At 38.5% G+C, this 26,458-nt stretch overlaps 5 protein-coding genes across 6 annotated transcripts; 4 read left to right on the forward strand and 1 right to left on the reverse strand.

Moving 5' to 3' along the window:
- Positions 1–124: 124 nt before the first annotated feature.
- kel (Kell metallo-endopeptidase (Kell blood group)) lies at positions 125–5,756 on the forward strand. The gene is made up of 18 exons (XM_062421909.1): positions 125–254; positions 1,339–1,654; positions 1,741–2,037; positions 2,187–2,308; positions 2,659–2,808; positions 2,896–2,967; positions 3,068–3,256; positions 3,348–3,508; positions 3,607–3,709; positions 3,796–3,891; positions 3,992–4,078; positions 4,160–4,237; positions 4,483–4,589; positions 4,700–4,789; positions 4,877–4,944; positions 5,066–5,226; positions 5,315–5,404; positions 5,499–5,756. Exons 1-18 carry the CDS (start codon positions 219–221, stop codon positions 5,643–5,645), a joined length of 2,370 nt encoding a protein of 789 aa, XP_062277893.1. The 5' UTR covers positions 125–218; the 3' UTR covers positions 5,646–5,756.
- Positions 5,757–6,232: 476 nt separating this feature from the next.
- On the forward strand, positions 6,233–10,379 carry LOC133983902 (histone H1.5-like). The gene is made up of 3 exons (XM_062423117.1): positions 6,233–6,473; positions 9,101–9,393; positions 9,598–10,379. Exons 1-3 carry the CDS (start codon positions 6,233–6,235, stop codon positions 10,351–10,353), a joined length of 1,290 nt encoding a protein of 429 aa, XP_062279101.1. The 3' UTR covers positions 10,354–10,379.
- Positions 10,380–10,603: 224 nt separating this feature from the next.
- emg1 (EMG1 N1-specific pseudouridine methyltransferase) lies at positions 10,604–13,238 on the reverse strand. The gene is made up of 5 exons (XM_062421877.1): positions 13,073–13,238; positions 12,391–12,492; positions 11,440–11,581; positions 11,079–11,284; positions 10,604–10,997 (listed from the first exon to the last, which is right to left on the reverse strand). Exons 1-5 carry the CDS (start codon positions 13,220–13,222, stop codon positions 10,884–10,886), a joined length of 714 nt encoding a protein of 237 aa, XP_062277861.1. The 5' UTR covers positions 13,223–13,238; the 3' UTR covers positions 10,604–10,883.
- A 1,001-nt stretch (positions 13,239–14,239) lies between these two features.
- Positions 14,240–21,064, forward strand: nop2 (NOP2 nucleolar protein homolog (yeast)). Its single transcript, XM_062421774.1, has 16 exons — positions 14,240–14,351; positions 15,378–15,505; positions 15,632–15,674; positions 15,753–15,808; positions 16,220–16,512; positions 16,632–16,854; positions 16,947–17,146; positions 17,385–17,474; positions 18,103–18,190; positions 18,564–18,704; positions 18,808–18,947; positions 19,047–19,136; positions 19,244–19,366; positions 19,878–19,975; positions 20,063–20,199; positions 20,293–21,064. Exons 2-16 carry the CDS (start codon positions 15,400–15,402, stop codon positions 20,730–20,732), a joined length of 2,268 nt encoding a protein of 755 aa, XP_062277758.1. The 5' UTR covers positions 14,240–14,351; positions 15,378–15,399; the 3' UTR covers positions 20,733–21,064.
- Positions 21,065–21,908: 844 nt separating this feature from the next.
- On the forward strand, positions 21,909–25,837 carry ing4 (inhibitor of growth family, member 4). 2 transcript variants are annotated; one of them, XM_062421868.1, is made up of 8 exons: positions 21,909–21,949; positions 22,588–22,659; positions 22,938–23,104; positions 23,423–23,537; positions 23,635–23,767; positions 23,894–24,038; positions 24,924–24,985; positions 25,103–25,837. In XM_062421868.1, the coding sequence occupies exons 1-8, from the start codon at positions 21,913–21,915 to the stop codon at positions 25,140–25,142; spliced, it is 771 nt and encodes a 256-aa protein (XP_062277852.1). In that variant the 5' UTR covers positions 21,909–21,912; the 3' UTR covers positions 25,143–25,837. The 2 variants fall into 2 exon arrangements, with proteins under 2 accessions (XP_062277852.1, XP_062277853.1); XM_062421869.1 differs by having other exon boundaries at positions 23,656–23,767.
- Positions 25,838–26,458: the final 621 nt, after the last annotated feature.

The following is a 26,458-nucleotide window of genomic DNA, read 5'->3' on the forward strand; positions in this document are numbered from 1 at the left end:
TAAAAACTGGACTGGGGTCTGGAAAGGAGAGTAAGATGCAGCTTGCAGCTTGTTTTTTTTTTATCAGTGTCAGATGAAGAGACAAGTGAGTGATGAAAACAGATAGAGAGCTGAGATGACAGCTGTATGACGGAGAAGGAGGAGGCAGCACGTGCAAGTTGCAAATGTAAAAGACAGAGGATGCCACACACTGGAGAGAAACAGAGCAAGACGTCCATATGTTAAGAATGAGTGAAACTCCAATAGAACTTGAGGTAGGATTTCAAAAAAACAAAACAGCTGACCATGTTGTTATGAAGCTGTGTTTGCTGTGTTCACATGGCAATGAGGTTACTGTGAATGTTTTAGTTGCTGGAAGTTGGGGCAGAGCCGTCAATGCTCCTTGAAAATGATATAATTCAAGTTATGTGGTTTTAAAGTAATTTGAGTGAAATCTGCAGTTTGTGCACAACATGCTGCAAACTGTGTTGGATGCTAAAGTATGAACTGATAATTTTTTGTCAGCATTTTCCAGGTAATGGTAAAAACTTTTAAATTAAGACAAAACATGCACAGACAAGCAGCTTATCAGCATCTATTAACATTACCCTTTGTGTCACTCAATAATTTTAAAGTTATATTTGATCACATTATCAGTGAAGATATGTCAGTATATATTTAAGCAGTTTAACATAGTGTCATTTGTTTGCGTTAATAAAACTTAAAAGATTAATATTTGTATAATTTAACAGCTCTTGGTTTAATTTCAGAAACTGAATTGAAGCATTTTAGCATTGTGTAGTGACTTCAGCTGTACTTGCTGATTAGATGTGGATGAGAAGGGGGATTTGGGATGTCAGAAATCACTGTTGAGCCTCTAGTTGAAAGGGTCATGATAATAATATAATAATAATAATAATAGCTTGATGTCTTCATTTTATCTTATTTAGTTTAGTTATTCATCTATATCAGTGTGGTCTGGATCCCTCACAAGGTTGTTAAATAACAAAATCACAGATTTGTTAAATTGTTTCTCATATCTTTGTTTTTGTGTTGTGAAATATTGAAGATTTTTACCCCTTCGGAACTCTAAAATCTATTCAAATGACACTCTCAAAGGAGAACTTGACCCTTCGATTTATCAGCTTACAGCTCATACATACTGAAAATATGCAACTTGTGACGAGGGATTGTGAGTGCACATTTTTTGGATATAGAGCATAACAAGTCAAGAAGAAACAGTAGGATACATCGTATTAACATCTGCACCAGTGAACATTAGTGAAGCAAACACTTAAAAAGTACATTAGTTATCACAGTTGATCTTCTTACACTCTGGTTTTACTTATTCACTTCCAGCCTCAGCTATCAGTCCAACCATTGTCACAGCCAGAACCTGAGAGGGAGCTTCAGCCTCCACTTCTGTTTCAGCTGCCAGCCCCCACCCAAGATCCTTCAGAGGCCCAGCAACAAGCCCAGCCCCAGCCTGAGCTTCAGCAACTAGAGTTAGAGTCTAACATTGAGCAGCAGCTTGGTAACGGAGCAAATTCACTGTGGATAAAACGACAAAGGCTGCTCTCTCTCCTCTTTTTGCTGTTCTGCTTGTGTGCTGCCAGTCTGGGACTTATTTACTACATGCATCTCCAAAGTGGGAGTTACAACCAGGAAGGTGCCGGTAGGACTTTAGAGAAATACAACAACATGCACAATGAATTCAGATGTTGCCATTTTGTCTAACTCATATCTCTCTCCTCCCTACAGTGACATGTCTCTCCTCAGCCTGTCAAAGGGCCTCAGCCCGTCTCTCCATGTCTGCTGATCCCTTCACACAGCCCTGTGACTACTTCTTGTTCTCGTGTGGATCTGACAGACTTTCAGTAGACAATGGGGGGAGACAAAGAGGGCATGGTATCCCTGGACATCCACAGTACCAGAGGGACAATACTATGTGGTCAAAAAGGAGAAGACAAAGTGAGGAGAGAGAAGACAGAGGACAGAGAGAGGGGAAAATACTGGACAGAAAAACTGTACTGCTGCAGTATCTCAGTGAGATTCTGGGTAGGAGTCTGCTGACACATTTGATTAAAAATGGTCTCTAATGTATATCAAAGTGCATTTTATTGCTTTATCCAGTCACATTGGTGTATTACAGAGTATGTCTCTTCACTGTATGATATCATCTGTGTTTCCCTGTATGTATTTGTCAGAATCCAATGACACGACAACTAATTTGGCAGTGCAGAAGGCCAAAGTATTCTACCATTCCTGTTTGGACACCAAATCCATAGAGACAGCTGGAGCAGAGCCCTTCCTCAAACTCATCCAGAAAGTGAGATAATTACATAAAATGTAGGCTATGAGCTGATAAATCCCCAAAGAAATGTTTGCTTAATGCCTCTCACTTCATACACAGCATCTCAGTGAAAACATGAAATGATGCATCCAACTGCTAATAAAGCAGACTTTTTAAAAACTACATTGGTTGCCCAAAAGGTAGTGCTATAATTGAATGTGTTTTTTTTTCTTGTTTCGTATAAAATTAACAACTACAACTTGATATGTTTGTCGCTTATTGTCTCACATAGGAGATGTGACCCTCACATTATTTATGTCACATCTTTTCTTGTTTCTTTTTGTCCTCATTTTCTTTCTTCCCCCCCTCTCTCTATTTATATGCAGCTGGGAGGTTGGGCAGTATCAGGCCAGTTTAATCAGAACGACTTCAACGCCACCTTGAGCCTGCTAATGAGAGACTACGCCACCTTTCCATTCTTCAACCTCTATGTTGGCAAAGACCCAAATGATGGGACGACCAAAAGATACATACAGGCCAGTATCAATTAGGATCATTTAAATTCTGCCATGGTAAAGCAGGGCTTTGTTCTGTTGCATTAACTTAAGACTCTTTGTCAACAGATTGATCAGCCAGACCTGTTGATCCCGATTGAGTGGAACAACAGGACAGAGAAGTCTCGATCAAACGCTGAGGTTGATGAATGAGCCAATCCTCTATTGATTCAAGAAATATATATGAATTATGTTCTTTCATCCCACTAATGCATTCTCCTGTCATCCTCTTTTCATATAGATGCTACTTCCATTCTTGGAATCATGCCAGAGATACGTGGCGCTGCTGGGAGCCCCTCCCAGCACCAGAATGATCCATGTGGGGATGTTCATCTCTCTGTCGTCTGAGCTTGCTGTGGCCTCTTCACCTCTGCCCTATCGCCTGTCAAAAGGACAGCTCCATCAGCGCATGACCATCAAAGAGCTACAGGTACACGAAGGGGAAGCGGTCACTACACACATGTACTGTGTTTGAAACCATTGTAATTATTCATGTTTATGTAATGTGTGTGTGCCCACAGAGCCAGTCCCCTGCCATTGATTGGTTGCGTTGTCTTCAGGCTGCTTTTCATCCGCTCCACCTCACTGAAGACGATCACGTCCTTCTGCATAACTTACCCTACATTGTGCAAATGTCCCGTATCATCACCAAATGGCTGAACAGGCCTGAACTGGGCAACAGGTACTGTAAGTGATAAAGAACGACCCACAATCAAACATGAATAGACCTTTTCTTTTTGTGGTTTTTGACCCTTTGCTGCCCGCTTTGATTCCACTCAGTGATCCCCTTCATACTTTCATGGTCCTAAATCTGCTGCACACCATGATACCAGCCATGGATTCCAGGTTTTCTGAAATCAAGGCTATGGGTAACTCTGAAGAGGTGAGGAAACAAAACAAACTACAATATTCTCTGAATAAATGTGACCTATGAGTTGGTTTGTTTTAGTCAAATGTTTCTTGTTCCAGGAAGCTCCTCGCTGGAAACACTGTGTGTTGGAAACTGAGAGAGGATTTGACTCAGTTCTCACACACCTTCTCAGAGAAAGGACAGAACACAGAGAGGTGAGGAGGCATCAGGGGGATTTGGGACAGTATAAATCCAGTAGAGATTATATTAATAAAGCTGATATGACGTATACTGAAGACTTTTTTTGTTCAACAGGCGGAGAAGATTATTCAGAATATTTTTTCCTCCCTCAAACCCACATTACATGAACTCAGGTGGACAGATCAAAAGTCTATGAAAAAGGTAACATGCAGCAAGAATCGTTATTGCACTTCTCTCTTTGAAACCGCATTTTGATATCAATTATGGCCTCTCTCTCTCCAGGTTGAGTCTCTAATTCCTAGACTTTGGGCTACGAAAAAGATCACTGACAAGGCCGAGCTGGAGCTGCTTTTTTCTAAGGTATATTGCTGATCCCATTTAATAAAATTGGAGAGAAATCTAAGTTAACATTGTGGTTTTACATTTTTGACCACCAACTCAAACCTCTCTTTAATTTATCACTACCTCACTGCTCAATGAGAGTATCGAAATAGTTAATGTGTTTTCAGAATGTAAACCTAGGAGTACACCTGTTTTATATTTGTAACTTCTGAGAGCAGTTACAGCTGGAAACACCACTCACTCCTAAACCTGTACAATTTCAGGTGGCAGTCAGCACACATAGTTTCTTCTCCAACTACGTCCAGCTACTGTCTACGAGGCAAAAGAGACGCAATAAACTCTTGACTGAGGAGGATGAGGCAGTTGACATGTAAGTGTCTGCTTTAAATCTTTAAGTTACAGACTATAGATTCCTGAGCATGCATTCATATATTTGTGTATATTTGCATGTCTAATATTATATATTTTTATTCCTTTTAGTCTGTCTATCACACCATTTCGCCGCAGTGATGAGCTCATCTTTCCATTGGGAATGTTTGCCCCCCCCCTCTTCCATCCTACCTATCCCAGGTAAAGCATAGCATGCAGTGGTAATAGTTTTTTCAAATTGTACTAATTATTGACCATCATAGTAAATACTTTCCTTCTTTTAAACAGAGCCATGAATTATGGTGTGATAGGTTTCCTCATTGCCAAAGATATCCTCCACCTGCTCCTGCCTGATGGTAAGAGAAGCTCACATATGTCAAATTGAAATATTTAGATTTCTATGTAAAAACTGTCTTCCCTGCTCTGTCTATAGAGTGTTTACTGTCATATCATATCAGTGTCTCTGTTGTGTTGTAGTTTACGCTCAGAGTGAGTCGGTGCATGCTGTGGGGGAATGCGTGTGGGCTCACTACCTCACTGTGACAGAGAAAGCAGGCACAGGTGGAGCGTTTTCTCTCTCAGCAGCGCAGCAGCAGGAGGTGTGGGTGCAGTATTCAGCACTCAAGATAGCATTGCAGGTGAGTAGCCATCTTCAGGCTTTTTTGTGTGTGTGTGCAGGACAAAAACCTTACACTCATCCACATTTTGTCCACCCTTACTCCTCAGGCGTATCACCAGAGTCTATTGAACAACCCAAGTGACACGTCCATCTCAGGAATCTCACACACTCGTTTGTTTCTCACATCTTTTTCTCAGGTACTGTGCTTCTGTTCTTCTCTTTCCATTTTTTGTTGATCACATTTCCTCCCTTCCCCTGATACCACGTATTTAATGTATCCTCCCCCCACAGGTTAACTGTGACTCTGACACATACCATGAATTCATGCCCTTGGAGCCGTCCTTCTTGATCACAGCCATTTGTGCCAAATCTCACCTGTGTCCGACAAGCCTAGAGTGCCCAAATAAAACCCAGCAGGATTTATTACAAAAATGCTGAATATGCAACCAGCAGGATGGTTTTTGTTTCTGATGTTCTGGTTTGTCTTACAAAATATCCTCTTAGTGCTGTAGAAATTAAGTAAGTACACTGTGTATATTGGCATGTTAAAAAAATAAACATTTATAGAAAGACTACCTACAGTTGGCTATGTACAAGCCAAGAAACTGATTTTGTATTAGCCTCATTATTATTAATATGTGTTTGCATGTTCCATTAATTGCACAAGATTTTTTGTGTTAGATCTAGTTTTATTGTATTATTTATATTAAATAAACAGAATAAGCATTGGAAATAGCTTTTCCCCCACATTTCATTTTGTAAACTGTCATGATAAATGTTGATGAGTTTAAGCTGAGCTCTTATTAAGGTATAGTTGCCCATAATGTTTTATGGTACAGTTTTGTCTCCTAGGTGATGAACAATCCAGCCTGCTGTTACCTAGCAACGTATTAATTGTTATTGTTCTAAATGTACACAGCTACCATTATAAAAACAGGCCATATGTGCATGTTAAACTTTCCAACAATCAGCTGGAGAGTTTTCATATTTCTGTTTGAAATATGAAATAGGCTACCAACAAAAAAATGAGGAGAAAAGGATCAGCAATAAATGCCTCATCCTGGGGGGCACTGGGACATGCTAACATCAGCGTTAAAGCACGAGAAAATGCACCTTTAACGCTGATCAAACTAATAGGTAGACCTAGTAAAACTCCAGCTGGGAAAGGCCTGGGAAAAGCAGGAGCTAAACGCTTGGGCCGATTACTGAAACGAGCCATCCAGCGGCAGGAGGAGTCCAACGGAGAGAGAAACGATGCTCTGCCAAGTGAGTAACTCAACCACTGATTCTATGTTAACATGCTGGACTCTCCACAGCATACTAATTAATGTCTTATCTAGTTAAAACTTCCCATACACATGCAGTCGTCTGGAGATTTTTAGAAAGATATATTGATATCTGATATGTTTTAAATTAAGAAAATACACAGAATTCTCATTCATTAATTCTTGCTATTGAGCTAATCATTTTTGGCGTAGCTTAAAACAAAAAATGATTTCATATAAAATACTGACAGCAAGATTTCTGAATTAAGTATTCAAATACTGTACTTATAAACAACTGTGAGGTAGGGGAGACCGGGGCTTGTTGTCACGCGGTACGTTGTCACGTTGCAATTATCTTCTCCACCAGAGGGCGCAACTAAAAAGTGGAATACTAGTTTTCTTCCTTTACATGGTCAGGTGCAGTGTTGCCAACTTGGCGACTTTCTCGCTAAATCTGGCGACTTTCCAAACCCTCTTAGCGACTTTTTTTCTCAAAAGCGACTAGCGACAAATCTAGCGACTTTTTCTGGTGTTATTGGAGACTTTTCTGGTGTTTTAGAGACTGAAGTGAAAGGACGTATAGCTCTGCAGTTACTGTCCTCAACGAGCTGCGGGTGCTGCCGTCAGCCCCTCCCCCGTCCCAAAGCACGCACAGGCAGTCAGGTTCACAGTAGCCTCGCGCAGCAGACCCAGCTGCAGTCAGAGCAGAGAGGAGACCCACACCACTCCGCATCCAGACTGCAAATAAATTGCGCAATTCCACCCTGCATAACAGTCTTTTGATTAAATGTAATATTCTGACATTTAACAATATAGAACAAAATTGATTTAAATTTAAAAAAAACAAACCAATAATCAACATAAGAATATTAATTTGTAGTTCTAAACATATTTAGGTTTTTTTGATGTTATTCCTCTCTCCTACAGCGTCCATTATAATTACACGCAAATCGAAAATTATGCAAATTAGGTGATGACGTCATTTAGCGACTTCTAGCGACTTTTAGGACAGCCAATAGCTACTTTCCTTACTGAGGAGTTGGCAACACTGGTCAGGTGTCATGTCCTGTCTGAGAAGAGAATAGCACATTGTGAGCTGAGATGAGCACCAATTAACCATTTTGCACAACCAAAAGTAAAACATATCAACTTGATATATTTCAAAATAAGCTTCTTTCAGGTAAAAATCCTAACAGTGATAAATGTGGACTTGTTAGAGGAGAGATGAAGGCATCCTGTCATACCTCAATCATTGTTCTGTTTAAGCTAACTTTAAACTAGAGCTAGCTTTAGCAAACATGGTAGTTTGGGGCAACATGTCTCAGTCATTTTGGGGTTAGTTGTCACATGTGACTTAGTGAGGAAATTCGTTTGTCAGGTTTTGTTTTAGTTTTTATGAATGGATCTTCCAGTTGTTGTTGGAACTATGGCCACATTTCAGGACTGGTTTAAATTTAATAATTTTTGTAGTTCAATTCTATCTGGAATTTTGAGATTAAGAAAGGTAAAACAGGCATTTGAGGCTGAGAGCCATAGCCTACATGCCAGCAGTTCCTAAGGACTTTAATCCAGTGCATGTTGCATAATATTTTGTGTTAACGTTTTTTCAATGGCCATGTTCAATGACTTTTTCAAACTCAATGATAAACATTGTCTGTGCCTGACTTCAATGTTCACTTTCAAGTAAAAAAAAGAACAAGAATAATTTTGTCCTTGTTTTATTAGTTGCAAAATCCAGTGTGACATCTTACCCGTATAGTGAGACAACTTACCCGATGGTGGGGCAACATGTCACATGTTCACACTCTCCATTTGATTGCCTATAACTCTGCACTGACACAAGATAGGAAAATGACATGAATACAAAATATATACCTGAGTCTTTGGTCTTTCATCTGGTACACTTTTTTATTTTTTAATATGATGTATTGATTCCAAGAAATATATAAGAGTGTAAAAAGTGTGACAACAAGCCCTGGTCTCCCCTACTTGTACATTACTTGTGTATTTCCATTTAATGCTGCTTTATACTTAAACCACATTTTAGAGGGAAACATTTTCAGATTAAGATTTGACGCAACAAGCTTTTAAAATACAACTTATTGATGAAGATGAAGTCAGTGGTTTCTAACCTTTTCGGCTTTTGACTTTTTTTTAAATTTTTTTTACAAAAAGCAGTGTAGTCGGGTCACATTTCAGATGTCTATGAGTTGCAGCTCCACTAAATAGTGATTTTCCCTCTAAACTGCTCAGTTTCATCTTAATAAATGTTCAAATGATCCAATATATACACAAAAAAAATCAAACTGACTTTAGATACAGAAACAGAATTGTGTATCAGAACTTTGTTTTTCTTCTTTCCTCTCACATTAATCATCTCACGACCCCTCAGAATAATCTTATAAATTACCCATTACGTGTAACATTTTATTAGATTTGGAAACTCCCCTCAAGGTTGTCAATGGCTACTCAAAAGGTAGCTACAGCCCTAATTAATAAATACAATGAAACTAGATAGGCCACTTAAGTCCTTGGAGCTAAGATATTGATTCTTTATTCATATATCATCTGTCTGGTTTAGTTTATTTATTTTGTGACAAACTCATATTGTCTCTGCTGACCTTCCAGAGACTCCTGTTCGCCTCTTCAAGTATCAGATTCAAAATGAGGCTGAGAACGCACCCAAGACGAACACTGAGCCGCTGGCATCGCCTCACGTCTCCAAGCTCATCCTCAGTGTGGTTTCCCAGTGCAAACACCAAGGTGGCATCTCCATGGCAGAGCTCAAGCAGACGCTGGCTGCTGGAGGCTACAATGTCACCAAGAACAACAGGCGGGTTAACGTTGCGACCAAAAGGCTAGTCAACAACGAGACACTTGTAAGAACAACAAGAAATGCAACATTCAGCATCAACAATAAGGTAAAAAGTCTTTGCCTACATGATTTGGTAAAATGTAAATGCTGTACGTTTGCCTGTAAATTTGTATTAACAGGAAATACAACACTCAATGGCATACAGCAAGGCAGAAAATTGTACATATAAACAGTATATTGTGTAGTGTTCAAAAGTAAGTGGAACATACTTGAAAGTAATTTCCAATATATTATTTTCTACATAATTCAGAAGCTGACTGACACAACACACTTAAGGACAAGTCAAGAAAAGAGGAAATCTCCACAACCAAACGAAGACCTGAAACAGAGCAACACAGCCAGCAAACCCCCCAAAGGAGCAGGAAAGTCACACAGACCAGCCAGACAGACTCCAAGAGCAGCAGGCAAATCCAGAAAACCAAACGGCAAGAGTCGCAAACCAGCCGCCAAATCGCCAAAAGGCAAGACTCGTAAACCAGCAGCCAAATCACAAAAACCAAGAGGAAAGACTCACAAACCAGCAGCCAAATCACAAAAACCAAGAGGAAAGACTCACAAACCAGCAGCCAAATCCCAAAAATCAAAAGGAAAGACTCGTAAACCAGCAGCCAAATCCCAAAAACCAAAAGGAAAGACTCTTAAACCAACAGCCAAATCCCAAAAACCAAAAGGAAAGACTCGCAAACCAGCAGCCAAATCCCAAAAACCAAAAGGAAAGACTCGCAAACCAGCAGCCATATCGTACAGATTAAGAAGCAAGACACTCAAAGCAAGGAGAAAATCAGCAAAACCAGCAGGGAGGAAACGCAGACCTGTAAATAACCGAGCAGCACAAGTTCGAAGATCACCGAGGTCTCAAAGGGCTCGGAGTCGTGGACCAAAACAAAACTCCTATAAATATAAATGTTCCCAGAGAAGACAACAACGAAGACGGAGGTTTTCTAAAATGAGATTAAGATCAAGACCACGGCAGCGCAGGGTAGCCAGGAGAAGAGCTTACTATTAGAACTTGTGTTTGGAGTAATTTATGGAGAGCAGTAATAAACCAGCAACCTGAAACTGAATATATTCTCTTGATGTGTTGGCTTTGTTGAAAATGAATTTTCTTATGATATTTGAAGTGTCTTATTTTTATTTTATGCTCAAGTTGCAAGTTCTCAGGTACTTTATTACCATGTATTATTTTTTTTCACCACTGCCATTTCCTTCTATTAACTCTTTCTAGTCTAGATGAAAACACACGACTCATGTTTTAATTATACATTTTAATGTAACTTAATCATTTTAACACAACTGTATTAACTCGTAATACAAAATCCCAAGAAACACTCTGTAGAAAAATGGATGTATATACCACATGGTGGCCAAACGTCGTCATACTTATACACACATACATAACAGGATAAATGTCTGCTGTCCATGTAACATCAATTCTGACGTTTGGTGTCTGTCATATCCATTCCTAGTCCACTCAAAAAACGTCCACGTGGTCTTCTTTCTCTGCCAGGTCAGAATCAGTAGTTGACTGACTGTTTGTCACACAACACCCCACACCTCTTCAAACGCAGAGCACATTTTGGCACAGGTCAGTGCCGCAGAGAGGGGGTAGTTACTGATGGACACGGTCTTCTCTGTGTAGTCTACGTTCACCTGATAAAGACACAGCGGGATCAGTAAAACAGATATCTGATATTTAATTTAAAACAGAGACCATTTAGAGCCGTTTCTCACCGCTCCGTGTGCGAACGCTCCAATCACCACTGCAGCCGGACCCTCTGGCACCACGGTCCGAGCGCAGACCGCCTCTCCGGAAGAGAAGGAGGTGGCGATGCGGGGGCAGCCAGGAGGAAGGTGGTCGGACACTGGGTTTTTAATCATTCTCAGAAGCTTTTGAGGACCATCAGCCGCCCTGACGCTGAGCTTGTGCAGCAGCTGAACTAAGATAAGAGAGGACAAAGGTGAAAGGTTTACAGGAGCTGAGGACGGAAAAAGGTTATGATATGAAACCACAACACCAGTTTTTTTTACATACACAAAGTTCAACTCAACATGTATGTAGCACACACACACAGAAAGCTTATTGGTAATTTACCCATAAGGCCACAGAAGCGGGGGAAGGTTCTTGGGATGCGGGTCTGTGGGTTGATCTCTATTAAGGCATTTTTTTCTGTGTGGATGTAAACCTGCAGCAGGCCTGCCCTGTTCAACGGGCTGTCCATCAACATGAGCAGACACTAGTGGAAGGAAAGAAGATCTTTTATACATACATTCACTTACAAGCTTTAATTATATAAGGTTAAACATCACCATTTTAAGACAGGCAAGTGTTAAAAAAGGAAAATGTTACAAAAAAAACATCAACAAAGTTTAAATAATTTTTTCCATCATCGTCGTATCACTAATCATGTTCTCATTCTCTAGCACGCAGCGAAGCCCCCTCCCCATGCATACATTGAATAATATTGGTACACGCCGTCGGCCAATCAGCAACTGAGCAGGCTAGTAATGTGCTACATGAAACAAACATCCCTCAGGATAAGTGAGCACTGTCAAATAGAGGAATCAGTGGAGCGTGTCATTTTTCACTGCCATAAATACTCCAGAGAACGAGAAACATTAAAGAGGAAGCTCGGAGTGGAAGAGATGAGTCTAAAAATTGTATTTGCCATCGCCTTAGGGAGTCTACTCCATTATTTGAAAGAAACTGTGCCAATCAAAATAATTTAGCATTCAGTTAAATATAAGGGATAGGACATGACAATTTTGATATGCAAGAATGTTTGTTGCATCACATCGATGACAGTCTGTGTTCGTCTGTTTCATTCACTTGAAGAAAGATTAAACATGACAGTTAACTTTAGTATTTGTTGTTATTTCATAACCGCTAATAAATAAAACAACTTGGACAACTTTTCTATTTTTGCCCAATACCCAGCCCTACTTCATGCACTGCTGTAACATGAAAATTTTCCCTCAAGGGATCAATAAATGATCTCTTATCTTATTGCATCATGTCTTCTCTTATGCTGAAATGAGTGTTTACCTGATGTGTGATATCTGGTCTTATGTGTCCTGGATTTCTTCCACTTTTGAGGATTATATTTTTGTGTTGGTCGCAGTTCAACAGCTCGAAGGTTTTGCCGACCTGGAATAATAGGGGAAAAAACACAGAACATATATTGATATAGTTGTAATTAAGATAAAACACAGCAGTAAAGAAAAAAAGAAAGAAAAAAGTAGTAGCATAAGGGTGAAAGTGATCAAATAAAATACTATATATAGTTAACAATCTGTTGCAATATTCCTGGGATTTACATACTAAAGGACAAAATATCACAATATTTTTGACCAAATACTTTGATATAATACTGCAGAGATATTGATGCTTCCACAAAATGTACACAATGAGATTTTTCAATAAATAATCATCAGTAGGATATAATGACTACATGGGTAAAGCAAATAGTACAACAGGTAGAACAATCTGTAAATTCAGAAAATGAAATCACTTTACTGTAATATAGCCTTTAAAACCAGAAGGACACTTATGCCATTTCACGATATTACAATAACTAAAATCTAAGATGATATTTAGTCTACTATCAAGCTATAATACAGATATATAGCCCAGCCCTGTTTGTATTACTGTATAAAAGTTTAATGGTGTGATTGATTAGATGGGAGCTCCATCACAACAACACAGAGACACAATGATGCAGGTTTACCTTCACTGTTTCTAACGATGCTCCCTCCAGAATAACCACCAGCCGCCTCTCCGCCATACGGTCGTGCAGGCTGCGGAGGTGTTTGGCAGGTTTGGGTTCATATTCGTCCAAATGTTCAAGACCACGTTTGGTCACGTTAGCAGCTGCCATGATGTTACTTCTTCTGCCGGACCGTCGCAGAAAGTAAGCGTCACTGTAAGATCCCCCCCTCTCCTTTAAAAAAAAGGAGCTTTATTAACAGCACAGTGCTATTACAAGACAAAAAGATAAAATACACAAACAGAAATAAAACTGTTTAATCTAAAAGACACCTGATACAGAAATAATTAAAAGAGAACAATGAATTAATAGTCATTCAATTAAAAGTCAATTGAAATCATCAGGCAATGTTGTCCACAGTGTTGCTCAAGAGATGGGATGTCTTTTTTACCAAGCTTTTTTGTTTTCCAATTTATTCAATTTTATTTAAATAAACTGTGACAAACTGTGTAAACTGGTTGGTTTTCAACAAGGCTGGATTAATACTGCCAGGGGCGCCTGGGCTCGGCCGAAGCTCACGCTACAATATTTATATTATTCCGATTTAATAACCCGACTGTCAGGTGGAAACCTTGTTTTGGACATATTTGTTTATTTCTTACAGCGACCATAATTATCAACATCAAGAGAAAGGGTCAAGCCTTGTGTCATTTTGCTCTGGAGCCCGACAATAAAAAAAGTGCGCACATTTTTTTTCTCTCCCATCATTGAGGGCCCCATTCTACTCTTGCCGAGATTGCCCATATGGTGTATCCGGCCATGGTTTGCAGATACTTTGCAGACAGAAACACAGAAAGTCTGAAGTTCAGCATAAAACACCTTTTTTGTTTTGGAGAAACTGAATAAATCTGACTTTGTGAATATGTTGGTTTTTTACCCAGAGACAAATAAATTTCACTGTTGTTAGTCTCTACATTTAAAAATAAGACCGTATGTTCTGTAATAAGGACCAAGACCGTACAATTCTCCCAGATTAATAAGGAAACTTGACTCCAAAAGTTAGTTGAATGAGTTGTATAAACATGTATTTTTTAGGTTTTTGAGTTACAATGAAAGTTCAGTTCATAGTAATGTAACTATTGTTCTTTAATGCGCTCAATAAAGTAAAAAAAAAGAAGTCCCTGCGTCACTCCTACGCGCCGGATGTTCTTCTACAACGTGTTGAAGGAAAATTCACGTGTGCGTATTTTAAGCTGCGTTTTACTATCAGAAGTCGGATCAACTAATAACAGATTTGTCTGTGAGTATATGAAGAAACTCGGCTAGGCCTCACTCGGTGTTTAATGACCGATGAGTTTGTCTAACTAGTTAATATTAATAACCGAGGTGTTAGCTTATTTTTGGCGGCGCTGCCAGCAGAGTACGGTTTGTTTAACTTATAATGTCATAATGCTTCTCTCTGTCACTAGTAAACGGTAATAATATTCATATTATGATTTCACATATTGGTGTCTCCGACAATGTAGTCCTGAATTAATTTAAAATACCTAAAAATATTGTAAGTATCGGGTGGGTAGTTTGAGTGAAATTAAGGATGTTTTCTCTTCTGAATGGCCATGCTGTCGGTTATACAGTACTTACGATAACTCTGAATATGTTTTACTATCTACTTCTTTAAACACAGAGTTTATGCTTGAAGAGTACATTCACAATATTATTTCACCTGAAGACGGAGTGCCTTAGTTTTTTCCTTGGCTGTGTGCACTGTTTAAGCACAGATAGACAGAAGACAGTCACGCTTTAGAGGAGATCTGTGCTACAAACTCTTGAGTAGCCGACCAGGTACAAAGGTACAACTGCAATGAGAACCAGCCCTAGACTTATACAGAAAGTAAGAAACAACTGGAAGTAGAAAAGTACATAAGAAATATCACAAGCAATAGAAAAGAAGTGTGACAATCAACAAAGTGCAATGGTGATTTTGTACCAGGCAGTGATGGTATTACAAAAAGTTGTTAATTTTCAAACCAGAGCATACGGGAGGGGACATTCCGCCTGATGAGTGGAATTTTTGAATTATTTTGTTAACTTCAGTTGGGTACAACATGAGTTAACTCTAAAGTAGTAATAAGGTATATGTATTCATGCACGTCTTGCGTATCACTCAATCTTCTCTACTATGGTGTCCTCCAGCTGTCTACTTGTAAAAGAATAAGTCCCATTACAACAGAACATTGTCTGAAGATAGGAACAATTATGGCTTTTGCTCTTACACACTAACATTTTCATTTTAAACAACATGTCCTTGTTTCCTTTTTCTTCTCAGAGTGTTCTTGTAGCTGAGAGTCATGGGTCGGAAGTTGGATCCCACCACCTACGTGAAGAGAGGCCCCGGGAAGAAAACCAAGAAGCAGCAAGGGGCAGAGACCGAGTTGGTCAAGTTTCTAACTGATGGTAATTATGGTGCCATTTATCTCGGCTTTTCAATGTACTGACTGTGAGAATGTGTACCCTAGAACGTTACAATTACATAAAATCATTGTTGCTGGTTTATCAAGGTGGTTTTTTATCTGTTTGCAGAGGAAACTGGACCAAAACGTCTGTCAAGTCGAGGCAGGAAAAGGTAAGATGATGACAGCTCACATTACATGAAATGATATTCACTGTTTCCAAGTTGCTCATTCATATTGTTATTTTCCAGAGCTGCAAAAAGAGTCCAAAAAAAGGAAAAGCCTGCTAAGGAGAAGCCCAAGAAAGGTAACTACACCAGAGTTAGTGAATGAGGTTATGATGTTATCTATATACAAAAGACATTCTTGATGCTACTCAAGGATATGTACAATCTTTAGCTTGCAATTAATTTCTGTCATCGTTTCAGAAAGTGAATGAATGACATTGAAATAACACAGATGTAATTTGACAGATTTCTTTAAACCGCTTATTTTTAAAGGATTGATTAACTGTAAGCAGAATATAATGTGATGCATCTGCAGTGATGAAGCAACAGTATAACAGGAAGCTTTGACAAAAACAATTAAAGATTTGTCCTCCTAAAGACGGATTATAGAACTCCCATCATTTCTGGTGTTTCAGGAGTGAGCATTGTGTAATCATCCGAATCACAGAATGCATGGTATTTATTTATTTACTTGTGTTTTTTCTCTAAAGGATTCACTGATGACAACAGTAAATGGTTGACACCAGCAAATAGAAAGCGCAAAATCAATGAACCTGAAAACGAGGACGACAGCGATGAGCACTGGGAGGAAGAAGAAGATTTGGAAAAGGAGGAGGAGCAGCAGCAGAAGAAAGGTGGAAATGACCAAGGAAAGAAGGGTGCAAAATTGAAAGAAGTGGAGGAGGATGATGACGACGATGATGATGAAGAAATGGTTGATGACTACGGTACACTTGATGATGGCAGTGGTGAAGAAGCAGCTGAGGAGGAAAGTGATGGCGAGGTGTGAAATGGCTCTAGGTTGTTCCTGATGTTAAAAATACAGTTTTTAGTAGAATTTAACGACTTTCTGGGGGCAACTAATCACCTTAGATTTTGTTCCCTGTTCTTTTCCTCATTTAGCTTCTTCCCATTGAGCGTGCAGCCAAGAAAGAGAAAAAGCTGAAGGAAACCATGGGTCTAGGGAGTGACGACGACGATGATGATGATGACGATGAAGAAGAAGCAGATGGCGATGATGAAGACAAATCAGATGCTGACATGGATGAGGAAGACACAGTTCAAGCCAACATAGATGAAATGGATAAATTCAGACTACCTGGGGCAGAGGAGAGTGAGAAGGAAGGTGAGTGACTTCTAATAATATTCCTGTTACTTAAAAGCAGCAAATTTAACCGTCCTGCAAACTAAATCTTTTCCTTATCTGCATTTTTTTAGGTGTACTGCCACTAGACCTGAAGTCAATCTATCAAAGAATAAAGGACAACATTGATGTCCTTTGTAATTTCTCAACAAAAAGAGAGGAGGGGAAAGAGAGAGCCGAGTACATTTCTCTTCTGAAGAAGGATCTCTGCACCTATTACAGCTACAACAACTTCCTCATCGAGAAGTTAATGGACCTCTTCCCTCTGTCAGAGGTGTGTGTTTTCATTCCCTGTGGTAGCAAAGAACGCTACATTGTCATTACTGAAACTTTCATGTTCATGTCATCAGAAATAGATGCACACAATTCAATGAGTTTGTAGTTGTGCCTGTTGTCCAATGAGGAGACTGGATAAGTAAACAACTGCTCATAAGAGTAGGTCAGGTTGAGATTGTGTGTCGAGTTAAATGAGTATGAGGTGTACAAGTTCATGTCTTCTTTTTTGTTAAAAGCTGGTTGATTTCCTTGAGGCCAATGAAGTTCACAGACCTGTCACAATTCGGACCAACACGCTGAAAACAAGGAGGCGGGACCTTGCACAGGTAATTTCTAGGAGTGGAAGATCAATTAAATGACCAATCAAAATATTTTAAAGTGTCACAATTCACAGAAACTTTTACAGTAACAGTCAATTTACAGAAAAACATCTTTCAAAGTTGATCTGTTTTAATTTCTCAAAGTGTAACCAGGCACTTCAAATGAAAGGAATACATGAGTCAAATATGCCTTGATGTGCAGATCTTGAATTTTGAATTGTTTTGGCACACCTTAGGGTTCATCTTCCTTTTCTTAAACATGTTTATCATGTAAGCCAGCACCTCTGGTTCTCAGCTGGTTCATCATTGATATGTTTGTCTGGAGCTGTATTGTCATAAACCATATTAAATACACAATATTAAATACATAGATTAAAATTGTCCGGAGATATGCGAGGGGACTTTTGAGAAATCTATTGATGTCGTCACAAAACTGATTTGATGTGACCTAGAGTTGTAAATATTAACTATACAGCTAGTATATCACAGTTTTTTAATGCAGAATTTAGTTTTGATTATTTAGTTAGTGTAGTAACCACCATGAACACAGACTCAGACCTGATTAGAAATACCCATAATCTGCTTTCAGGTGCTCATATATTGACCAGTGGTCTTTCTGTATTTCCTTGTTTAGGCCTTAATCAACAGAGGAGTTAACCTTGATCCACTGGGAAAATGGTCCAAAGTGGGTTTGGTCATTTACGACTCCTCAGTGCCTATAGGTAAGACTGAGTATATTTAAGTCAGCCATTTAAATTGAGCCATCAAGGGTCTTTATTGGAGAATATGATCATTTGTAGCTACAAGTGTTAATATTAGACAGGGATTTTGTTGACTGTGTATTTTATTGTACAGTATGACAGAATGTACCACCATCTGAGAATAACTAAATGAAGATTAATTTTTTTTAATGTTATTGATTCATTTGAGAAAACAATCTACACTCATTCATCCATAAATATTCACACATGCACCAAGCCTGCTGCCAGTTCGTAGGACTGTTTTAAGTTTAATGTTGAAGGCATTAGTGTACGTGGCTATATCCTGAGGTTGAGAAAATGTCATTTGTTTAATTCCCATCATATTCTGTAACAGGGGCCACTCCAGAGTATCTGGCTGGTCAATATATGCTGCAAGGAGCCTCCAGTTTCCTGCCAGTCATGGCACTCTCACCACAGGAGGGAGAGCTTGTGTTGGACATGAGCTCAGCTCCAGGAGGCAAGACCACCTATATTGGTAAGATGTACTGCAGTTTGTCATTTAATTGGTAAATGTATGTTTCACAGGTGGAAATAAAATGTGTTGAACGGTACAATAAATTAGAATGTTTCACCCTTAGCTCAGCTGATGAGAAACACAGGGGTGATCGTGGCCAATGACGCCAACGCTGAAAGATTGAAGAGTGTAGTGGGCAACATCCATCGCCTGGGCGTCACCAACTCAGTGGTTTGCAACTATGATGGCAGGCAGTTCCCAAAGGTAATGTTGATTTATGTGCTTACTAGCAATGTATCTATGGTTTAGATTTATTCTAGCGATGTTTATAGTCTACTGAACTGTTGAAAATGTCCCTTACAGGTAATGGGAGGGTTTGATAGAGTGCTGCTTGATGCTCCATGCTCAGGCACAGGAGTCATAGCTAAAGACCCCGCTGTGAAGACCAGTAAGGTAAAACATCATTCACTGTTTTCGAGTATACACTCATACAGACACTTGGATTTGATTTTTAAGTGTTTTAATACTGTTTTGTTGTGATCCCCCTTATTTCCTGATAGGATGAGGCCGATATCCTGCGCTCTGCCCACTTGCAGAAAGAGCTGATTCTGTCTGCCATTGACTCTGTCAATGCTGAATCCCCTACAGGAGGATATCTGATCTACTGCACATGTTCAATAATGGTATGTCTACTCTATATGCACATTAGAGACTGATATATTATCAACAGATATTGTTCTATCACAGATATATCAGTATAGGTGTATATGTTGAGTGATATGTGCCTTTTTTAAAGTTAAAGAGGCAGCATTTTATGTATATATGATCCTTTTTCTTAAGTCAAGTTTAACATGTAGACATACATTTGTTTTCTGTTTTTTTATTTATAGTTATTATAATTAAATTATTGTTTAACTGTGAAATATCATACTTCTGTTTCAATTATTTTGTGTTTGATAATCACATTTGAGGGATCAGTGCAAATAATGTGCTTTTAAGTATATATTCTGTATGTATAAGATTATTGGACTATACATCGTTCCTTCACTCCGTAATATCAGTTTCGGCCCCAAAAATCCAGTATCAGTTGTGCGTGAATGCACATAGTTCATATAACGCACACAAAACGCTATTTGTGTCAATGGTCAGCATTTTTTCAGCAGAAACATCTTTGTTATTCATGTGTTCTTGTAGGTGGAGGAGAATGAATGGGTGGTGGACTACGCTTTAAAGAAAAGGAATGTGAAGTTAGTTCCCACTGGACTTGATTTTGGCAAGGAAGGCTTCACCAGGTAAATAAGATATGTGTTTACCTCTCAGTTGTTGAGTTATTGAAAGACAAGGTCTCTGACTGTCAAATGCACATTTTTCTCATTTAGGTTCAAAGAACGTAGATTCCATCCAACTCTCAAACACTCAAGGCGGTTTTACCCTCATTCTCACAATATGGATGGGTTTTTTGTGGCCAAGCTGAAGAAATTCTCCAATGTAACTCCAACTGCACCCACAGGCAAAGGTAACATATTTATTCTTATTGTTGCATGTTAACTTTCTGCATTGTTGTTACCCTGTTTATTGTGAACTCACCCTCTGTCTGTTACTAATTTAGAAGACGAGAACGCAGAGGCTCCTGAGGCAACGGTAGTTACAGATTCTCCTGATGAAAAACCATCTGAAAGCGACAAGACCAAGAAGATCGTCCCCGGCAAGGCAGGCAAGTCAAAAGAAAAAGCCCAAGCCAATGGAACAGCAGCCAAGAAAACAGCAAACATCCAGCCCAAAGGCAAAAAGGACTCACCTGCTGGACCCAAAAAAGCAAAGATCGCCAAGTTGGATGGAGAGACTGTGAAGGGGTCAGGAGCCAAGAAACCGACAGCGAAGGCAGCTGATGAGACCAAAACATCAAAAGCTGACAAAAAGGAAGGAAGCAGATTTGAGAAAAAGCAGGCCAATAAGAGAAAATCACCCATGAAAGCAAATAAAAGAATCGGCAAGAATAAATTCCAAAAGTTGAAGCACATGCTGCAGAAACAACCTGGTGGAGAATGATCATGTGTACAGTGTGTTCAGATGTAGTAGATTATGTAAGAGCTTCCTTACAGAGCGACTTCAGCCCAGACTTACTGTTCAGCTAACGAGTATTCAGGTGTGTGTGCTCTGCTGAGAAATCCTACTGTACTTGTCAGTCAAATATGATTGTAACAGGACTGTGTACAGATGAATTTGACTGGTACAGTAAACTCTACTCTTGATATTGTTGGGTTATCCATTTTTTATTTGTATTACAGAATATTCATTATGTATGTCTGTTGATTTAAATGCAGGGTGGGACAACCTCTGTAAATCTGAGACATAATAAATCTTTTAAGGTCATTTTCTCATCACTTGTTCGATTCATCATTCATCAGCGGAAAGTTTTACTTTTTTTTTTAGGTACATCTAGATCATCTTGTTGTGTGATGGGTAGAGCTAAATGTTAATGCCACCTATTGCAAGCACTTTTAGCATCTAATAACTTTGACTTGTCCATCCCTAATTACATTTTGACTTAATAGTTTTTAAATAGTCATAATTCTGGTTTCAGATATTTACAACTGAAACTCAAGGAATTATTTTTAAACACATAAAAATATATACTTGATTGAAATTGTAACTAGTCTGAACTACATTGACGGTAGTGTCACTTTGAGAGATGTCTCAAAGATGAGAAAAAGAAAAATGTCTCTTACTTCACTGTAAAGTCCACTCAGCATGTGTGAACTGGAGGCTTCAAGTTTCCACATCACAAGCTGAATATGAGCCAGCATTGGCTTCAAAACTAGTCAGGATGTCACAAATCATGCTTGTACACCCACCCTTTAAAATGTTCAGTTAGCACAGATAAACTTTCCATTCTCAGCAGATGAATGTGAAACCTGTCTTCTAGTCTTCACACTGTGAACATGCATCATTCTGCAGTGAAGCTCAAACATCCAGCTGTTGGAACAGTAAGAGAAACACATTTTTAAGTGGAGGGGGATTAAAGTGACTGAAAATACATTGAAAGTGTATTTAATGTGAATCCTTTTCAATCTGTAATATAAAATCGCTAGTATTGATGTAATGTATGAGTTTCTGCACAGTTTACAGATACATACTATTCTTCCATCAGTGTTGTCAGGCTGTGTGGAGACAACCAATCAGATGCCTTCGCTTCTCACCGGAAGCTGTGTTGTTTACATTTTCCAAGATGGCGGCGGGGATGTATTTGGAGCATTATCTGGACAGTAAGCTATTTATCACACTTTAAAACATTTTGGAAAGGGTTTCAAACAACTTAGACATTTGACACTTGGGTTTTAGTGTGTGATAAAGCCTCTGGTCACCCCGTAGGCGCCACAGAGGGCTTTAACCTCGCCCTGGCGCTCAGCGGGTTTCGGCTCAGTCTATTTGCTGGAATAACGAAGAAATTACGCTGTTTGACGTCGCATTGCACACACATTAACCGAGTTAACGTAGTTGAATTTCACTCACTAAGCGAGGTCATTTGCATTTTTCCCCTTTTAACTGATTCGCCCGTTTTAATAGTAATATTTTCTGAATTGTAGCTTAATGGCAGACAGAGAAAAATGAGCTAACAGCTAGATTGATGTCCTGCTTGTTTTATTGTATCTTACTTTACTCAGTTTACCTTCTTTTTACTTAATTGGTTTAATCTCTTATATTCTCAAAAGCCCTTCCTGTTACGGATGTAGCAAATTATCATCCGCTATAAATACTAAAGTCGGTTAGCTGTTCTCAGTTTGTCGATGTACATTGTTCTGTCCCTATCAAATAAACCTTAAATACATCTAATTATTATGATCACATGTTGGTTTCAGAGAAAGTAAAACTGTTTGTTGTCCCCCTTCCTTCACCACACCAGGCATAGAAAACCTGCCCTTCGAGTTGCAGAGAAACTTCAACTTGATGAGGGATCTAGATCAACGCACAGAGGGTGAGAACAACGAACTGTGAAAGAAAGTGTGAAAAAAAACAAGTGGTCTGCAGCAGCTGTGTTATTTAGTGCTTATCCAGGTCATCTCTTGAAGCAAACCTATAGAAGCATAAATGCTATGAATGCCAAAGCAAGAAAACAAACATATTTCTCTCATCTGATCTTCTTTATATTTCAGAACTAATTACTGTACAGATCAACATTTATCACATTGTTAATGATGATTGAATTGTCATAATGTTGTTTTAGAGATTTTTACTTCATGTCTGTTTTTTCAGATCTAAAAGGACAGATAGACTCCCTGGCTAAAGAGTACACAGCCAACGCCCGAACTCTTTCCTCTGAGCAAAAGCTGTCCATACTGAGGCAGATCCAACAGTCATACAGCAAATGTAAGGAGTTTGGAGATGATAAGGTGCAACTGGCCATGCAGACCTATGAGATGGTTAGTATCAGACACACTGATTTACATCTGTAGTAAATATATATATATATATATATATATGCATGTATGTATGTATGTATGTATATATATATATATATATATATATATATGTATGTATGTATATATATATATATATATGTATGTATGTATGTATGTATATATATATGTATGTATGTATATATATATATGTATATATATATATATATAAATGTATATATATATATGTATATATTTTTTTTAAAATAACTAGTTACAAGGCTGAATAATCATGGAGTATACTACATTCAGTCTGCTGAATTTCCATTTTACTTTCTGCAGGTTGACAAACACATCAGACGTCTTGACACAGACCTGGCCCGATTTGAAGCTGACCTGAAGGAAAAGCAGATCGAGAGCACAGATTATGATTCCACCTCCAGTAAGGGAAAGAAAGGTGTGTTTCCACTATATTACTATCATATCTCCCTTTCAATTTTTTGTACTGATGACTTTCCTGGCAGATAAATAAAAAACTTATTTAACACTTACAGTAAGTGTCTGTGTAACTCCAGCTGACTCCAGGCAGAAGGAAAAAAAGTCGGCTAAAACAAGGTCTAAAGTGAAGAGCTCAGATGAAGACGGCAGTCCCAAGAGTGCACAGAAGAAAGTGAAACTCCTTCAGCCGTATGTTTTATATCTACTTTCCTGGTTTTGGTGAACTTGTGATTTTAGTTAATGTTATTGAGTATTACAATTTAATTTTATAAATCTTACTCACATATTTACAATGTCTTTTTTGTCAATCTTCAGAGGGGAGTTCAACAGCCCTTCTTCCAACTTTGGGAATGTGCACCCATCTGATGTGCTGGACATGCCAGTGGACCCCAATGAACCCACCTACTGTCTGTGTCATCAGGTGTCGTACGGCGAGATGATCGGCTGTGACAATACTGATGTGAGTTTTGTTTCACGGCCTCTTTTGGCTTCAGGAGATTGTAATTTTCCTACATTTTTGACAAGTTTCCAAACAACTTGTGATTTTATTTATGTGTGTATTTATTTAAATAACATTACCATTAAAGGACATGGCTCATGCAGAGCCAAACAAACAACTCATCCTACTTAGAAATATTGTGTCTGTATCCAAGCCTGATTTATTGTTTTCCTCTGTGCTGTAAGCCTCTGTTGTTGTCAAAAAACGATTTAAAACTATTCAGTGAGCCACACTGCTGCACTGAATGACATGTTCCTTCGTCCCTGAAGACAGTGGCTACCATAGATTGTTTAGAAACGGCTCCAAACAGTAAAAGTAGCGGTGGCCTCTTTTTGACATGAAAATACTTTCCAGAGTGAAAACACTGTTTTACTCTTTGGAGCTGTTTCTAAACAAACTTAAGTAGCCACACTCTTCAGGAACAAGGAACATGTCACCTTGTACAACAGTGTGGCTCATTAACACGTTTTTGGACAACGAAGGTTTACAGCACTGAGGAATATGATATATCAGGGTTTTGATCCACATACAATACTTGTAAGTCAGGATCAATTGATTGTTGGTTTGTTGACAATAAGAAAAACATAGAAAATAACCAGCCTAATCTTTAAACAACTAAATATATCAATGTAAGTATCACAAAAGTCATGACAATGTACTTTTATATAAAAACTGGAATTAATGTTATTTGAATCGCATGTTGTTTGGATGAGTTCACAAATGGAGAGGCCTCACTACTCATACGTGATGTCTGTCCTTGAAAGGACTGATTTTGTTTTTGATTTTGTGTTTTGAACACTAATTTTCTAAGTTTACCATTTGCAACTTTTTCTGTTTTCTCTCCAGTGCTCCATTGAGTGGTTCCATTTTGCATGTGTGGGCCTGACAACCAAACCCAGAGGCAAATGGTAAGAAACTCAGTTACTAAAATGGAGTCTGATTTTCAATGTATGCAATGAAAGTGTTACTCAAGTCAAGTCAATCATCTAACAGTTTATGTTTCGTGTTTTATTAATGCAATGCAGGTATTGTCCACGATGCTCTCAAGACAGAAAGAGAAAATAAAAACACTCGGTTAATGTGGACGATGATCAGACGAAAAATGAGAAGAATATTTCTTCATTAGTTACTAGAACTTTTTGTTTCTCATCTTCCTTACAATTTGGTGCTTTTGTTATTTTTGGTTTACTTTGGTTTACCTTGCCTTGGTCTGATGGAGTGTGTGTGTGAAGGAGCCAAGTAGTTACAAATGTATTTAAATATTGTTTCGTTTACAGTTAACAATAATTTTGATTTTTTTTTTTCCTGTTACATTCTGGTGCTCTCATTGTGACTTCTTTTTTTATATTTTGTTTTATGAGTGAACAATAAACACTACAACTGTCCCTAATGATTTAACAATTCAAGTTTCCATGATACTCTATACTGTATTCACATATACTTCTCCAAAACATTAGTATTTTTTCTGAAAACGGTTTTGCCATTGGTAATTCTTTGCTTTGTTGTATAGTTAGTTTCTTTTGCGTAGCCTTGGAACGCTAGTTTAATTTTTTCAAATATAACAAGGGCAGAAGAATATGAAGACAAATGCTGCATCCTGACAGTATTAGTCATCTGTGGTAGTGAGTTAAATCATTTCATTTTAACATTTGATTGAGTGCTGTATAGACAGTAAGACATTTTGTGAAAAGTATTGTCATTTCTGTAGCTGAAACATTGGTACAAGGGAGAAGGGGTGATTGTGTTGTCAATCATTTGAATACAGCTACTACCTCAAAAAAACATGCTTGTGTGCTCCTTTGTCTCTAGTTTGTTTTGCATAATGAAACTTGAAACTAAAATATTAGTCAGGTATCCATATAAACACTGAAAGAGGTTTTTCTTGCTGTAATCATTCCTCCTGTTCATACTGACCATTAAGAGATCTCATAATGTGTTTACAATGTAAGTGATGGGGCAACAAAATCCACAATCCTCGTTTTGAGCAAAAATGTATTTAAAAGTTTATCTGAAGGTTATTTGAGCCTTTAGCAGTCTGAGTTAGTCATGTCAAGTGGGTATCTGCCACATATACAGTTATTTTAGCAACAAATTCTCTCTTTTGTGTTTCCTCAGACAGTGTTTCCCTGTTGGGCTGCAGAGGAAGAATAGTAAACAGGAACTTTGGCACATCGAAAGATATCCACCCAATTTGACTAATTTGAACAACTGAAGCTTCATATTGGCTTCAGATAAGCTTTTAAATATGTTTTTGCACAGAAGCAGGCTTGTGGATTTTGGCCCAAGTCATTTTTTAAGTGGATCATGAAGGGATCTTATAATCAGTATGAACAGGAGGAATGACTATAGCAGAAAAAAAGCAGTGTTTTCCAGCAGGTGGC

This window comes from Scomber scombrus, chromosome 7 (genome assembly GCF_963691925.1).
Source record: "Scomber scombrus chromosome 7, fScoSco1.1, whole genome shotgun sequence".
Lineage (NCBI taxonomy): Eukaryota > Metazoa > Chordata > Actinopteri > Scombriformes > Scombridae > Scomber > Scomber scombrus.

Coding starts and splice junctions, on each gene's coding strand:
- kel (XM_062421909.1), top strand. CDS start 219: ATGTTAAGAATGAGTGAAACTCCAATAGAACTTGAG. Junction 2,809..2,895: donor CGACCAAAAGATACATACAG/GCCAGTATCAAT, acceptor CTTTGTCAACAG/ATTGATCAGCCAGACCTGTT. Junction 4,590..4,699: donor GAGGATGAGGCAGTTGACAT/GTAAGTGTCTGC, acceptor TATTCCTTTTAG/TCTGTCTATCACACCATTTC.
- LOC133983902 (XM_062423117.1), top strand. CDS start 6,233: ATGAGGAGAAAAGGATCAGCAATAAATGCCTCATCCTGGGGGGCACTG. Junction 6,474..9,100: donor GAGAAACGATGCTCTGCCAA/GTGAGTAACTCA, acceptor CTGACCTTCCAG/AGACTCCTGTTCGCCTCTTC. Junction 9,394..9,597: donor CATTCAGCATCAACAATAAG/GTAAAAAGTCTT, acceptor TACATAATTCAG/AAGCTGACTGACACAACACA.
- emg1 (XM_062421877.1), bottom strand. CDS start 13,222: ATGGCAGCTGCTAACGTGACCAAACGTGGTCTTGAACATTTGGACGAA. Junction 11,285..11,439: donor CCGCTTCTGTGGCCTTATGG/GTAAATTACCAA, acceptor CTCTTATCTTAG/TTCAGCTGCTGCACAAGCTC. Junction 10,998..11,078: donor GAGCGTTCGCACACGGAGCG/GTGAGAAACGGC, acceptor TGTCTTTATCAG/GTGAACGTAGACTACACAGA.
- nop2 (XM_062421774.1), top strand. CDS start 15,400: ATGGGTCGGAAGTTGGATCCCACCACCTACGTGAAGAGAGGCCCCGGG. Junction 18,705..18,807: donor AGGCAAGACCACCTATATTG/GTAAGATGTACT, acceptor TTTCACCCTTAG/CTCAGCTGATGAGAAACACA. Junction 19,137..19,243: donor CCGCTGTGAAGACCAGTAAG/GTAAAACATCAT, acceptor ATTTCCTGATAG/GATGAGGCCGATATCCTGCG.
- ing4 (XM_062421868.1), top strand. CDS start 21,913: ATGGCGGCGGGGATGTATTTGGAGCATTATCTGGACA. Junction 23,538..23,634: donor CTCCAGTAAGGGAAAGAAAG/GTGTGTTTCCAC, acceptor TAACACTTACAG/TAAGTGTCTGTGTAACTCCA. Junction 23,768..23,893: donor AAAGTGAAACTCCTTCAGCC/GTATGTTTTATA, acceptor GTCAATCTTCAG/AGGGGAGTTCAACAGCCCTT.